This window comes from Nicotiana tomentosiformis, chromosome 3 (assembly GCF_000390325.3).
Source record: "Nicotiana tomentosiformis chromosome 3, ASM39032v3, whole genome shotgun sequence".
NCBI lineage: Eukaryota > Viridiplantae > Streptophyta > Magnoliopsida > Solanales > Solanaceae > Nicotiana > Nicotiana tomentosiformis.
The window spans coordinates 64247867-64264250 of NC_090814.1; the positions used below are offsets into that span (position 1 = coordinate 64247867).

Consider the following 16384-nt stretch of genomic DNA (forward strand, 5'->3'; position numbering starts at 1 on the left):
TTAATTTCTCTCTTAAACAGTATATTCAATGAAATATTTGCTAATATGTTATTATTATTGAGTTTTTGGTTATTTATATATGCAAATTTAATATTATTGTTTTTTGTATTAATTGGCGCTTCGCTTCTCGCTTCAGTGAAGCGGGCACTCGGCACTTCTCGCCTCTAGCTATTCAAAACACTGCTTGAGTCCCTCCCTCCCTCTCTCTCTCTCTTTGATACAGTTTCAAGTATTGTACCAGTTTTCATAATGACTCATTTTCATATAGGAGTCATTATGAAAATGAGTTCTGCTGGAGCATGAGAGTTAGTAAATTTCTTACTTTCAGCAATGTCATACAAAATCCATCCTATTTTCAAGCTCAATACCACCTTGATTAGAGGATACGAATCATATTCTTGTCAAGCCTATACTTGTTAACCATATGCAGTAACCTCATTGCTTAAAAGCATTATGAAGAGAGGAAGATTCAAGATTACCACCTTTACACGTTAAATACTTGTACTGTTGTACATTATCGCAGTAGTATAACAATCTGTATAAACCACATTACTCTACGACATGTGTAAGTGTGTATAACACTTATATCGACATTATTTTTGTCTTCTCCTATAGAACCTGGAACTGATGGAACAATTTAACTTATAGAATATAAAGTAACAATAATTATGAACCTTGAACATCTAAATCAATAGATGGAGACTCTTCTAGCTTTTGGAAAGCTCCATCCAGGCTGCAAACTTGAATAATGAATTTGACGCTGGAAGTGCCAGAGGAAACTACAAGATCAGATACATAAAATGCTTCAACTTCCGCAACTCCCAGGTACTCCTGGACTAGCTGAAGTGATCCATTTGGTTCTGCAATTGAGAGATCAGGTTGTTTCTTGACATAGATATAATACTTAGGGAATAGGTGAGTTTTTCCGTCTTTCAATTTCCAAACAAGCTTGACATTGAGTTTCCTGGAGCCATGAGAACCGGAAGACCATTCAATGTAATTACCATCAACAAGCCATGAAGTTGATGGTGGGAAGTCCGAGTTCAGTGTACGGCTATCTATTGCAAGATGACCAAGCACCGCATGATATTCTGCTGGAGAAAAAGCCATGGTTTTACCTTGACTTTCTGATTTGTGAACTTCAGGTCTTAACTTATAGCATACAGCATGGATTTTTGTTAACATGTATCCTTCCATTGCGATACTACTTTCTAGTATGACCCATGATGGTTCAGTCTCTAGCTTAGTAACACGATGAGGCATTATAACATTGTCAAAATGTCTAACAAAACGGGTCATAGTCATCAAAGAATCTCCCCAGGAAGCAAGTAATACTGATTTTTGCTTCCTTACAGTAGAAGTGAACTCAAGAGACAAACCCAACAAAGAGCTTCCATTTGATTTTACCTGCATTAACACGTATCAGCTGATAAATGAACAAGGAACGACAAGGGCACAACATAATACATGTATTCAACTATTCATCATGACATGAACTCGTCATATTTCTTCTGAAGTTGGGCTATTTGGAAGGTTAATAAATCTCAGGAAATGCGCCAAGTAGGATAGAAGGATGACTTAAAAAACAGAAAATAAAATTAAACATAGCTACACATTCTTTAGAAAAAGCCTGCACATTTAATGTTGTAGACCAAGGTAATGTAAGGAATTTTATCACCTAAAGAACTTATCACCTAGAATTACATTATTAAAGGGCGCTGAGATACAACACAGCAGAACTATCAGGTCAACAACAAACAACTGGCTGCAGTTGTATAATCCCCATCCACAAGAAAGGTAACAAATCCTTCTCAAAGGATTTCTCTGCTAGGTGAAAGTTACCAGTATAACCTTGCAAATGGTTCATAATTAAATACTTTAACAACCTTTATCCAGAAAAAAAAAACAAAAAGATGGCTTACAGAAAATGTAAAGTGAACAGGTGAATCTGCTAACTGAAGCTTCCCTTCAAACAACCTTGCTGAGAAATGAATATCATCATCAAGTGTTCCATTGAATGCTAGGTTTCCACCGCCATTATAGGATGGCTCCTTAAGACTACCCCATCCAAGCGCATGTCAAGTTCAATGCATAAGATCAGTTCCCAAATCAAAACATTAAGCAGAAGTATGCACTAGCTAGAAGCAATCTTATGAACAAAAACATGCACATAAAACCTCAACACACACACATACATATAGATAGATTTTTGCTACCATACTACATGAATATACTAGGTTAACAATCTACCCACTTTTCGTTCCATTATCTACACCTAAATTTACCCTCGCCGATTCATTACTTGAAGGCAAGTTTTGTACATTAATTTTGGGTGTTGTATCTTTTATCATTGCTGTAATTTTGTCCTTGTTCTTTAAGAATTCAGTCCAGTTGCATTGTTTTGTCTAAAACTTAGGCTTGGCATGTCTCACGTCAGGGTCTTAATTTGTGTTGCTGGTCGGCACATTAATTCTCAAATGTTGTTTTGGTTATTTCTGGAGTCTTTTATTGGCAATTAAGGCCATTTGTGCTGGTCAGTGAGCAGCTTCAAATTTATCTTTTGGTGATGAACATTTGGGTGCTGGTCTACAGGAAGTTTTGGCTTTGTCATTCAATTCTGCTGATTAAAGTTCTGGTGAGTGATGGAGGCTATTACGATGTTGTTTGGCCCTTCCAATTTTGTTTGTGGTCGACAACTGGAGCACAAGATCTATTTGGTACAAGTTTCCGATGATCAACCATAGGCGCGGGTTTGGTAGCAGCTTCAGTATAAGCCATCATTAGAAGTGATTAGCTAGGAAGGTGAAAATGAAAGCTAACGGCAGAGCAGATGCTAGAGAGAGAGAGAGAGAACAAAGGGAAGAATATAAGAGTTATGGGATGGTCAGAGTGCTGCGGTTAGATTTGATTGTTATGGAGATTCAACTCTAAAGGTATTCTTTCCCATGATGATGTCGAAGGACAAGAAAAAGAAATTCATATATAAAAGAAAAAACGATAGAGATGCTTCTCATATATCCTTCAACCTGCAAATATTAAAGTAATACTGACTCCCTCTGAATGATGATGTGAAATCCTGTTTGCTTATGTTCTTCAATGAACCCAAAAGAAAGAAATAATAGAAGATTTTCCAGTGTGGAAATTGCTAAAAGGAGATTGGAGGATTGCAGGGATTAAACACTATGGGGAAAAAAATGATTTTTCTGGGTTTGCTAAGAATATGATATCCCAAGTTCCAACAGAAGGTCATTGGAAGCAGCGAAGATGGCTTGTAGATTGGGGAAATGTTTTTGTTGAAAGACAGTGCCCTACTATTAACTAGAATATGGGGACATTTGGGGAACTAAAAGTGGGTAGATTGCCCTATTAAATTATGTAGTACAATAGCAAAACCAGATAGCTTTCATCTGACTTGCTGGTCAGATGCTCTAATGCTCTGTGTTGCTGAACTGGTGGACTTGTGATACCCAATTGCTATGCATTTTGAATCTCCCGAAACAAAGGACATGTTTTGTTTTCTCAAAATTACGAAGCTGCTCAAATGGTATCACAACATGTATTAGGTCTCAGAGAGAGACAATTTTGGATGACTCACAATTTTCAAATCTAGAATAGCATTGCAATAGAGGAGGGCAAAGAGACTCTACAATTTAAATGCGATAGCGTCTTAACTTATGCAAGAAGCTTTACACAAACAACAACAACCCAATATAATCCCACTAGTGGGATCTGGGGAGGGTAGTTTATACGCAGACCTTACCCCTACCCTGGGATAGAGAGGCTGTTTCCGATAGACCCTCGGCTCCCTCCCTCCAAGAACTCCCTATTGCTCTTGGGGTGACTCGAACTCACAACCTCTTGATTGGAAGTGGAGGGTGCTCACCACTAGAGCAACACAGAGAACAATTTTCTCCAGAATTCAAGTGCCAGATGCTTCAAATGAATTTGTAGGTTATAGATCATCAGACTGAAACAAGAGACTATCACTGGCAGAAAACTGTCAAAGTCAGGACGATCAAAAACTAAATATAACAAGCCAACAAACTTACTCAACAACAACTTCTAGATTCCCTGCAGTAGATTCTCCAAAAAACTCCAGGAGAGGCTGAGACAAATGTGTATATATTAGCAAGGGTGAGAAATTTAGAAAAGGGAAATGGATAATCTTAGTGATGACATGGTATAGAAGATTAGAATCTAAGAGCTAAAGTAACATCAGTACACTCATAAACATATGAAGAGTTAGGCTGATTGCACAAGTGACAACCCTTATCAGACATTTAAACTTTTTACTTTGCGTTGTGGTTAATTTTCACAAACAAAATGCAAGGATGATACTTCACAAGGTGAAGGCAAACTCAAGTAGGGAATAACAAGAAGGAAACGCCAGATGTGTTTAAAGTTCTAGTCACTTACACTCGAGTCAAACTTATATTCTTTTCAAAAAATGCATCTGAAGAGCAAGTCATAATTCAAAACATCCCTGTGAAGCTGAATTTTGCTGACACTAATGACATGTGGAAGACTCTGTACAAAAGATTTAAGAAATGAATGAAAAAAAAAAGGACACAGTTTGTATCTCCACTCTAGGCAACATGAGTTGCGCCTAATTGCATGGATGCTTTCTAGTCTTGCAGAATTATTCCAAGTGAGCATCTCAGCGACGCGATTTACTATGGGAATTTGATGTCCAAAGAAGCAGAAACAAGGTTACAGAAACGTCTTCTGATGATGCAAAACTAGAAAGTAAATGAGAAAATATGGACATACATATTAGCTGGAGGAGCCACACTCCAAACTAAGTAATGGAATTGTTAATGATTGTAACATCTAAATATTAGAGTTCAATGCTCTTTCTAGATCTCAGAGGAAAATCAAATAAAACAGAGAATGTTTTGAAAATTGGAACTTCTGATAAATGCTACATTTAAACTACAGAAATTACTGCATTTAATAACTGAAAACCAAGAAAAAACATACAGATACCAGAAGACACCTGAAAGCTTTGCGAAGAAATGTTATTCCAAGGAGTCTGTGATATTTGCTTTCCATCAACAGAAATATGGTAACCATGACCCTGAGATTATGATAACAAGGATGTTAGTGGGCATTGCCACTTCATAGACTTTTCGAATTAGAAAATATTTCGATTGTCTTAGCCTTTCCCCTGCTATTCATAAACAGTCATAGAAGAAGCCGCCTTTGGACCAAGATATGGACCCTTTTGAGATTTGCAAATAGCTTGTATTTCAACATTCAGTACTTGACAATTTTATCAGATGCCCCATGTAACTAAGTTTCACCCTTCTGCTTATGCATTTTGTGGCGCCTTCAGTCTGAAGTTTCTGGATCGGTTCCTCGAAACACTGGACCGTTTGAACCAGGTTATATATGTGTTGTTAATCAAGTTAATTAAAATACTATGACAATGCTCAATTCCTCCCCTCTCCACCCAGCAGGAACCACCAGCAATGGTCCATACTTGCTTCTTTCACTCTGGAACCATCATATTTGCTTCTTCAAATTCATCGTAAACATGTGTAAACATGTTTCTAATAAAAGTACCAAATGTTGCTAAGCATACTGGTTGAACTGCTCTAGTGAACTACTCTACAAGGAGTTCAAACATAACTAGTCCTTCACACAAGGATCTGAAGGAGCCACTCCACCTTGGTATTGATAGGAAAAAATTACAAGCAATAAAACTGCAATTTATTCTGTAAAAGAACAAAGGAAACACAAAACAAGATTTTTTAAAACAATCAAGCTTAGGGCATACCTGATCGAAATTTGAGTAGAATGGAAGAGTTAAGGGATAATTTTGTGAAATATCCCATGATCTTTCTACAAGTCCCCACCAACTGCATGTTAAAGAATTTTCATTAAGATATGGTGAACATAAAGCATATACTTTTCAATTACCAAAATGGGCAGTGTAGTTCAACTGTATATATGCTAATGCTGCAGTATATACAAAATCTGCGAAGACATTCAACACAGTTTTTATACATACATTCAAGAAGTATCATAAAATCCACTCAGAGTGTCCCATTTTATGTGACACAAGTTGACTGGAAACAAAGATTAGGAAATCATTTTAAATTGCATATGATAGCAGTAGTAACAGAAGAGAAAGTTAAAGGTATCAGTTGAAAATTTTGTTTAGCAGGGAAACTCGTGGTAATAAACTCTAAATGTCTTGGATGTAACTTTTATATAGTACTTAATTCTAGAAGTGCATAAAATCTTCCGAGGCGTTTTAAAATAAATTGTCATATAGATTGAAATGCAGAGATTTCATTTTTGGCTTGGTTACTTAAACATATGTAGAAAAGGAGATACTTTCCTTTTTGACTTGGCAACTTAAGTTATCTATTGGATCTCATCTTCCATATTGCTGGCAGGGTGGCTATCATTTGCCAAGGAAAGACCAGATGAAGAAAAGGATATCTGATGTTTTTTAAAAAACTATAATATAAACCATGAGAAAAACCTTTATGTGGGAGGCGGTGGTTACACGAAAAGAAATTGAAGGAAATCAGGATATAGAAATTATGTGAATCTTTAAAAATAATCTGAGTAATCTTTATCGAAAAGCAGTATTCTTATTCTTTACAAAGAAGCATTTAAGAGATATCATGGCAGACAGTGCAGGACCGATTCTGTGCAGTCTGAAAGTCAGGTAACTGTTTTGTCTCGTACACCCATCCAGGAGCAAATATGGCAGCTGACACATTATCCCTCTTAATCACATCAAGTGCCAAATTTGTCTGCATAAAAAGGCAGAATCAGATTATTTTTTCATTGACTTAGAAAAAGGTTATTCGAGTGGTCTGGAGTAATCCTGTAAATGCGTTTTACTGCCAACAGCTCAAGCAAACCACTTATTAACAGAGACGGTGAAACTAAAACCTTATTAGCTGGTTACTTTCGTGAATTTGATTCCTCCTTTCTGGAAGTACTATTACATAGGATTCCAAAATGGCTAAAAGAAGTTTTCAACAATCAGACAGTGCAAGTATTTTCTAACAAGCTTGAAAGTGACGCATATTGTTTAAGTCACTGAAGTGGGAAAAATTGGAATTCGCATATAAATAGCAATGTCTGTGTATAGGATCCACTTTTCTGTGAAAAATATGAAAGTTTAGAGAAGATATAATGGACGAGAAAAAAGAAACCATGAAGGAAAGGTCTCCCAACTTTAGGTAGGGATTGTAAGATGCTTTGAGATAGATGAAAGTGTAACAAGAATCTTTCAAGACAACTTACATGATAGACACTTCTATCAGGTAATTTTTTGAAAGTTCATTAAAATCGTAGAATTTGAGGAGTTCACTACTCGTGTTAGATGATAAGCAAGGTTGATGTAGTCAATTTTGACTTATGCTGTAATATAGAAGGTTGATGATTATTTATGAGGTTCAACAGCTCTTAATTGCCTATCTCACAGCAAAGTTACATCTGGTCAGATATAGCCTATAGTAAGAACCTAGCCAAAAAAAAAAAAGCATAACTGTTGCTCTCGTAGTAAAGATAGAATCCTGGTTGAAGACATTTTCAGGTCAAACATAAGATAATCCTTTAATCTTTTAACAGAAACAGTAGTAGGCCCTAATCCCTCTCTCTTTGAATAATCAAAGAGACAAACAAGGAGGAAGGACTTTTCACTAATAAAGATCTCAAACCAGTTAACACCATCATTCTTATAATATTTCTGTCAATATCAAACAGTATAAAACATTAACTTGCAAGTTAAATGTTGAGAACAATACTATGGGTTATGTAATTAGCACTAGTAAACAAGCATAGAGGCTGAGCCAATGAAGTATGAAAATTTTGATTTCCCTACTTAGTATACAAACCCACCGTCCATTGTCCACCACCATAAGTGTTCCTTCCAAAGACATCAATTCCCATGTAGACATCGAACTTTCTGTCACCGGCAACCTCAGCTGATTGCTTAGGATAATTCTCCTATAAGTATACAAGAAATGGGCTTTAGCAATTATTGTTAACCTGGAAAAACATAATTAAAAATTAGGATGAAATACCTTCCAGGTGTAGTTCACAAATATACCATCAGATATATCGAAAAAGGCCTTATTTTTTTCATTTAGCTGATCTTGCCAGTTAAGGTTCCCATCAATTGTGACGCTATCATACCTGTAGCATCACGATAAGAAAGAATAATTATGCTGCTTTTTTACTTTGAAGAAATAGTTTGTTTCATTACATTACCATAGGACCAAAGATCCAAGAACAGAAAGAAAGAACAACTAAGCTGCTTTTAATTTTAAACAAAGCTTTTGTTTCATGATATTACCATATGACCAAAGATCCAGGGACAAGGGAATGCATGGACTGAGTTAAGTGGCTGACAAATTCTTCCAAGTTAGGAATTTGCCCAACATCCACGGAAACTTCCATATTAACCTGGCAGCAAGATTTTTGGAAAAGAAAAAACCGATCCTTGTATAAGACATAGTTATACAAAAGACTGGACATAATAAACTCATTCCTGATGAAATTTTACCAAAAAAGCAGTTAGGATTGTATGACTATGCTTACCTTATTTCACATAACAATTGCTCTAAGGATTGTTACTTTCTAGACATTGTAAAAGACTAGACGTAGGTCTCATTCTTCAATTTCCATCAGGAAAGTTTCACTCAGACTACCGTTCCAGAAATAAAGGAGGTCTATATATATTAAAAAGAAAGGGGGGGGGGGGGGGGTCACTTTTCAAGTCTAACAGGCATATATAAAATCAAGCAATCAGGAAATGAATGTAAATATTTGGCATCAACCTCTGTGATTAGGAAATGAAAGAGATCAGACTTCAGAATCAATCGCTTACCAGCCATCCATCAAAGCCTAAAGCAGCAGCAAGCTCACTTAACCGCTCTGCATACATCTTAGCTGAGTCCTTTGATGACAGTAATTTGTTGGCAAGAAGTTTGCCTTCATCCCACTCCATGATAAATGTTCCCAATACCTTATAATAAATTAAATATAGCTCAATGGAAAAGGAGTAAGTGACCAGCCTGTCATGCAGAACCTTAGGTGTTGGAAGAGTAGAAAACAACTCAACATAATTGGAGAAATTAGTCAATCAATCAACTAAAACTTAACCACAAAGCAGTTGAGGTCGTCTATGAATCATTTATCTCTGTTTCTCTCTATTCAGGTTCATTCAAATTATATATAACACGAGAAAGAACAAAAAGAGCACGGCGTCATATCTGATACCTTAACTCCATGCTTGTGGGCAGTGTTAGTCCAACAGGGAGGCGGCAGAGTAACCAAAGAATGCGAGAAATACACGAATACATCAATCAAATACCAATGCCATATAGCATAAGCATCTGGATTATTTCCGCCTTGTATCCATTTATCGTCAAGGTATCCTCCAGCCATATCGTGGCAAACTAGAAGCCTAGAACGTTTCGGCAGTTCATTGGCGGCGTAAGGCGGCAACTTCACAGAGGCCTTATTGAACGGGAAATGAAAAGAGTCGAAATAAGACCTCGATTCGAGCTCTTCTAGCGTCTTCAGCGGGTAAGAAATCGGAATCGACGGTTCCGATGGATTAAACGGCGGAGGATCATCGGAGTGAGGTGTCGCGTGCTGATTGCCGGTCATGGGACTATTAAATTTAGAGAGCAAAAAGAAGAGAGAATCGAGAATAAATCTGAGAGAAGATAGGGTTTGGCGATGGTGGGATTTGAAGTAGGAGCGAAACGGAAATCTCATTGGAGAAGTGGAGAATCCATGTGATGGAGTGGACTAAGGAGAAGTTGACTAAGGAGTAAACGTTGGATATTTGCATTCATGTTTCTTGCTCTACTTATACAAGTTCACCCGGTTGGGGAGAGATGGGGTATGGACGTATGGTTGTCACATCAACGATAAGAATTAATCTAACTTATTAATATAAATAGACGGCGAATGTATAATACATATATAGTAATATATATATATAATTTATATATATCAATTAGAAAAATAAATATTAAATCTGACCGGTTAAAAATTTATCAGCAAAGTTTGTGTAGAAATAACATTTGTAGGCATATAAATTTTATTAAAATTAAATTCATAAAATAATTTGGACTATATTTTAAATTCAAGATATATTGGTCAAAATAGATATTATGGGCTAATATAATTGAATTAATTATATAAGTCAAATATATATATAGATTAAATAAATAAGTCTTAATCAATTGGGCTAGCCCAATTAATTGGGTTAAAGTGATAAGCTCACTTCATTAATCCTAATATGTCATCTTTCTAGAGACTCAGTTTGGTGTCACGTGTCAAATAATGTGGCACGTCAAGTCAAACGAAAGAGTCAATAGGATCATGCCACGTGTCAAAATGATAAGGCATGCCAAGCCAAATTGAATGGCCAATGAAATCGCGCAACGTGTGCAAGTGACATGTTCTGGCCAATCAAATGCGGTCTTATCACACTTCAATTTGATTGGTCGGAAAGAGTTTGTTCTTATCATAACTCTTATCTCCCACAACTATAAATAGGGGTCTTCATAACCCAGAAAGGAGAACATAAGTTATAACAAACTGCAATTCCTCCACAAGTTTCAAGTTCAAGAACGAAGAACAAGTCAAGATTCAAGGAGTACGAGTTCAAATCAAAGTTCGTGCTAATTGAATTCAAGATCATCGTTCGTAGAAACAAATATAGATTCAAGATCAAGCTCAAAGGCACTTGAATTTATTTACTATTGGAAAGAAGAATCAGAGGATTCATAGAGATTATACACTCAAATATTTGAAATCAAATACTACAATTGTTATAATATTTTTCGGTCTTGATTTTATTTTTTTGACGCAATTTATCGTCTACAACATCATTTGATCACTTTTCAATATTGTTTTTGGGGAATAGCCACTATATTGGAGTATTACTAGTAGAATTTGAAGCTTCAGCTACAGTAACAGAAAAGTGATTATTTGTTAATTCTGTTCATTTATTTGCACATAAATTTTTCTTACTTAATCATGATTAATTAATATATTTGTTTATTTCATTAAATCATTTAGTATTGAAATGGTATTGTGTAAACACGTGACGTAGGTACATTTGTTTTTCCAGTGAAATACGATTATTGAAATTCCTCCGCCTCGGCCACAAATCTAAAGTTCAAATCAGGAGAATGAGAACTTTTTCATGGTGAAGGGTTTTCTTAGTAGACCTATCTATAGCGCGAATTCAAAACCAGAAGAATGAAGAACTTTTTAATGATAATTATTTAGTTCTTTTGTGAATGTATCTGATGTGAATTTCAATTAATGATGCAAATATTGAAATATTAAGAAAATGATTGTGGACATACCGTGTGATTGAGTCTAAAAAGTTGTGGGGTCATGACTCACGGGGCATGTCTTTCCAACAAAAAGTTAAGGCAAAGTTTATTCGATGAAACTTCAATTAACGTACACTTATCTTAGGAACTTTTCTGCTGTACTCGGCAACTGTCCAACGTAAAGGCAAACCGCAAACATAGGACAGGAAAACAGGGAAAAATTGGTAAACTTAATACTATTAAATTCTTTCTCCCATCTTTCTTCTCTTCCTTTTGTCGAGCAAAGTAAGGAATGAATTGCCTTCCTTGTATTAGTTCCTTGTATTAGTTGCCATGCATTGTGATTTTTCGTCTTAAATTAAATGTATGTTTCGTATTTAAATTAACTAATCTCTATAAGCGTGTGTTTCACGTTATTTCCTGACAATTTCAGTCATGACCAAAAATCTTTGGTAATATTATGTGATTATCCAAAATGTCATCTTTAAACTTAATAATTAATTTTGTATTTTAAGACCTCGAAAAAACTATTTTATCATTCATCTACTTGCGTGCGTAGTCCGTATAATTTTCCGAAAAGTTTTTATGTGAAAAAAGGGATTAAAATGTGAAAGAGAGCTTTAAAACTCAACTGAGTTGACTTTGGTCAATATTTTGAGCAAACGGAATCGGATTAGTATTTTGACAGTTCCGATAGGTCTGTATCGTCATTTGGGACTTGAGTGTATGCCCAAAATTTAATTTGGAGGTCCTTAGCTTGAATTATCGCCAGTTGGCGAAAACTAGAAGCCTAAACGCTTAAAGATTTCAAAGTTTGACTACAAATTGACTTTTATTGATATCGGGGTCAGATTCGAGTTTTGGAAATTTTCATAAGCCTGTTATGTCATTTATGACTTGTCTGTCAAATTTGGTGAGAAACGGAGTTGATTTGACGTGATTCGGACGTTCGGTTGTGAAAATAGAAGTTTTAAAGTTTTCTTAAAAATTTCATTTGATTTGGTGTCCGATTCGTAATTCTAGATGTTAAATTGGTATTTTGATCGCGCGAGCGAGTTTGTATGAGGTTTTTGGACCTGTGTGCATATTTGGTTTGGAGTCCCGAGGGCTCGGGTGAGTTTCGGATAGCCTACGGACCATTTGAACTTTGAAAAAATCAGGTATTTCCCAGTTCTGGTTTCCTTAATCGCGATCGCGTGGCTTCATCCGCGATCGCGAAGGCTTGTTGAGCACCGATGAAAATTGTACTATGCGATCGCATAGTATTGTACGCGATCGCATAGTTGGAAAAGCTAAGGCACCGTGAACGCGTGGGCAAAGCCGCGTTCGCGAAGAAGGAATGAGGCAGAAACGGAAGCACCAAACGCAATCGCACAAGTCAGTACGCGATCGCATAAGGCTGAGAAAATATTCTTTGCGATCGCATGTCCATTTACGCGATCGTGTAGAGTTAATAATCCGGGCAGCCATAATGTGTTTCGCGATCGCAAAAAATTATCCGCGATCGCGAAGAGTAAAATGAACCTGGGCAAAAGTTGTTCTACGCGATCACGAACGAATTTTTGCGATCGCGATGAGTAAAAATCTGGACAAACAGAACTTAAGTTCTGGAAATTGGATTTCGACCTATTTTCTATCATTTTCGATTTTGAGCTCGGGTAAGACGATTTTTGGGCGATTTTCACATGAGAACATTGGGGTAAGTGTTCCTTATCCTATATTGATTATATTTCATGATTCCATACTCATTTACATCATGAATCCGTGAATTTATGGAAGAAAAATCAGATTTTTATAAAATCTTCCAAAAATATAAAATGAGGATTTGAAAGCCAATCTGATGTCGGAATTTGATAATTTTTATATGGTTGAACTCATATCGGAACGGGTGTTCAGATTTCGCGAGTTTTTCTGGGATTCGAAATGTGGGTCCCACTGTTGATTTTTAAAATAAATTTCGGATTTTTATCCGGAAAATTTGTAAATTCATATGGAATTAATTCCTACGATTTGTATTGAGTATATTAAATTGTTTATGATTAGATTTGAGGATTTCAGACACTAATTCGCGAGGAAAGGGTGTATTGGAAACTTAAATTTGGTTGCGAAGCGAGCTAAGTGTCGTGGTTAACCTTGACTTGAGGGAATAGAACCCTTAAATTATTTGTTATGTGAATGCATGTGAATCACGTATAGGCAAGGTGACGAGTGTCTATACGTAGTCAAATTAATTGTTTGCATAATTACTTGAAAAATTATAAATCGTTTTAAATCATGAATGAATTATTATATTAATTGTTTCACTCATATTCCTTGTCAAATATTAATTCTTGAATTCCTGCAATAATTTTTACATGCTTATTTGACTTATGTATCTTAATTGCTATTTGACATTTAGCATACTAAATATTAAACTATCTATTTTCTCCATAATTTTCACAATTAATTGCTAATTGTCATTGTTTGTTCATAAATAAATTATAATTATTGTGTGCCTTGATGCTTAATAGTTTCTCATTGGACGTGGTATTTGTTGGAGTAATTTTTATTACATTTATGAGTTGTTAAAATATATTGGGGGATCGAGTTGCACGCCGCAACAAAAATGAAAGTAATTATATATTGGGGAATCGGATTGCACGCCACAACAGACTTATTTAAAAGTCTATATTAGGGGAATTGGATTGTACGCCGCAACGAAATTGTTTAAAATTTATATTGGGGGAACGGGTTGCACGCCGCAATAGAAACAAGTTGAGGGATTGTGACTGCTGAGTTGATTTTAATTATTAATATTAATTACTGGTCTTACTAATATTCTCGTTATTATTATTGTTGTTATTACTATTATTGCGTACAAGTTAAATGTAAGTGACCCGCCTTAGCTTCGTCACTGCTTCGTCGAGGTTAGGCTCGATACTTACCAGTACATGTGGTCGGTTGTACTGATACTACACTCTGCACTTCTTGTGCAGATTTCAGAGTTGGTCCCAGTGGCGTACCATAGACTTGCTCGGATTTCAGCTACTCATAGGAGACTTAAGGTATAACTGCACAGCGTCCGCAGTTCTGAAGTCCCCGTCTACTTTACTTTGGTTGTGTGTTTACTTTCAGACAACTTTATTTTATTCAGATCCTCATTTGTATCATTCCAGAAGCTCGTGCACTTGTGACTCCAGTTCTGGGATGGTATTTAGACATCTATATTATTATGGATTATTCACTATATTTTAGACTTTACTTCCGCATTTATTTCTTTGTTATTTATTAATTTAAAATTATTTTAAAATGGATAATATTATTCTAACGTTGGCTTGCCTAGCAAGTGAAATGTTAGGCGCCATCACGGTCCCGAAGGTAAAAAATTTTTGTCGTGACAGTTGGTATCAGAGCACTAGGTTAGATAGGTCTCATGAGTCACGAGCAAGCTTAGTAGAGTCTGAAGGATCGGTACGGAGGCGTCTGTACTTATCTCTCAGAGGCTTTGAAGTTTAAGAACAATATCACTTCTATCTTATTCTGTCGTGCGATTTTATTCTATCATCGATGATTGAACCATTCTATTCTTATTCTCTTTCAGATGGAGAGAACACGTAATATATCTACCGATGGACACGGACCAGTGCCCCCGGTGGCAACTATGGCCAGGGGTAGAGGTCGAGGCCGAGGCAGAGGTAGAGGTAGAGCTCAGTCTAGAGCTCGAGCAGCAGCACCTTTTGTAGAACCTCAGGTGGACCTTTAGGAGGAGGTTCCAGTTCAGACTATACCGGTTGGACCAGTTCAGGTTCTGGAATGGTTCATTTCCAGTGGTGAGTCTTATGGAGGGCGTGGCCCAGAATGGTACATTTTCAGTGGCACCAGCCGTCTCACAGGCTAGGGGAGGAGTACAAACTCCCACTACTCCCGCTCCAGAATAGATGGCTCCCCAGAATCAGGCTCCAGCAGCCCCGCCAGTTGGGGTAGTTCAGCCAGTTGTTACGGCACAGACCGGTGATAGGCCCACCATGTATTTTGAGGCCTTATTGAGACTGGATAAGTTTACTAAGCTCTTTCCAGTTCACTTCAGTGGTACACTTTTTGAGGACCCACAGGATTATCTTGACCGCTGCCATGAGGTGCTGCGGAACATGGGTATAGTTGAGACCAATGGGGTTGATTTTGCTGTATTTCAGATGACGGGTTCTGCCAAGAGATGGTGGAGAGATTATACATTGACCAGACCAGTTGGATCGCCTGCACTTACCTGGGAGCAGTTCTCGCAGCTAATTCTGGAGAAGTTCCTTCCTATCACGCTGAGAGAGGATTACCATAAGCAATTTGAGCGTCTATGGCAGGGCAGTATGACTGTTACTCAGTATGAGTCCCGTTTTGTGGATTTAGCCCGTCATGCTCTCCTTTTACTACCTACTGAGGGAGAGTGAGTGAGGAGGTTTATTGAGGGACTCACTCACCCTATCAGGCTTTAGATGGCCAAGGAAACTGGAAGTGAGATTTCCTTTTAGGCGGCTGCTAATGTCGTGAGGAGGATCGAGATGGTTATTGCACAGGAGAGAGGGCAGAGGTCTGATAAGAGGCCTCGTCAATTCGGTGGTTTCAGTGGTGCCTCATCTGGAGGTAGGGGTAATTTTGGTATGGATCATCCTCTCAGACTGTTTTATTCAGCACTTCAGGCATCTCCCGGTGCTTCAGGGAGTCACGGTCATATTATGCCTTACTCTGAGCAGCCAACATTTAGTGCACATTTAGCTCCTATCAGTGCGCCACCACTCCAGAGTCACTATGGCGGTTATCCGGCCCGTTCGGGTCAGCTTCAGCCACAACATCAGGATGGGTGTTATGAGTGTGGGAACATTGGTCACATCAGGAGATATTGCCCTAGGTTGTCGAGTAACATATCTCGGCAGGATTCTCTTGCCATCATACCGGCATTGGTTGCTTCACCGCCTGCTCAGCCAACTACAGGTAGGGGTCAGGCAGTTAGAGGTGGAGGTCAGGCCATTAGAGGTGGAGGCCAGCCAGTTAGAGGCCGTCCCAGGGACGCAGTTCAGAGTGGT

General features: G+C 37.3%; 1 protein-coding gene across 2 annotated transcripts; it reads right to left on the reverse strand.

Moving 5' to 3' along the window:
- Positions 1 to 468: 468 nt before the first annotated feature.
- On the reverse strand, positions 469 to 9864 carry LOC104099429 (cytosolic endo-beta-N-acetylglucosaminidase 1-like). 2 transcript variants are annotated; one of them, XM_009606413.3, is made up of 11 exons: positions 9250 to 9864; positions 8858 to 8995; positions 8324 to 8433; positions 8052 to 8163; positions 7867 to 7974; positions 6658 to 6770; positions 5780 to 5861; positions 4997 to 5077; positions 4050 to 4105; positions 1923 to 2058; positions 469 to 1407 (listed from the first exon to the last, which is right to left on the reverse strand). In XM_009606413.3, the coding sequence occupies exons 1-11, from the start codon at positions 9751 to 9753 to the stop codon at positions 667 to 669; spliced, it is 2181 nt and encodes a 726-aa protein (XP_009604708.1). In that variant the 5' UTR covers positions 9754 to 9864; the 3' UTR covers positions 469 to 666. The 2 variants fall into 2 exon arrangements, with proteins under 2 accessions (XP_009604708.1, XP_009604709.1); XM_009606414.4 differs by having other exon boundaries at positions 8858 to 9044; positions 9250 to 9384.
- Positions 9865 to 16384: the final 6520 nt, after the last annotated feature.

What these genes read in the sequence shown, in the direction of transcription:
- LOC104099429 (XM_009606413.3), bottom strand. Translation starts at nt 9,753, where the DNA reads ATGAGATTTCCGTTTCGCTCCTACTTCAAATCCCACCATCGCCAAACC. An exon ending in CCCACAAGCATGGAGTTAAG is followed by an intron (nt 8,996 to 9,249) that starts GTATCAGATATG and finishes ATTTATTATAAG; the next exon opens with GTATTGGGAACATTTATCAT. An exon ending in TTTCTTCGCAAAGCTTTCAG is followed by an intron (nt 4,106 to 4,996) that starts GTGTCTTCTGGT and finishes CATTTGTCTCAG; the next exon opens with CCTCTCCTGGAGTTTTTTGG.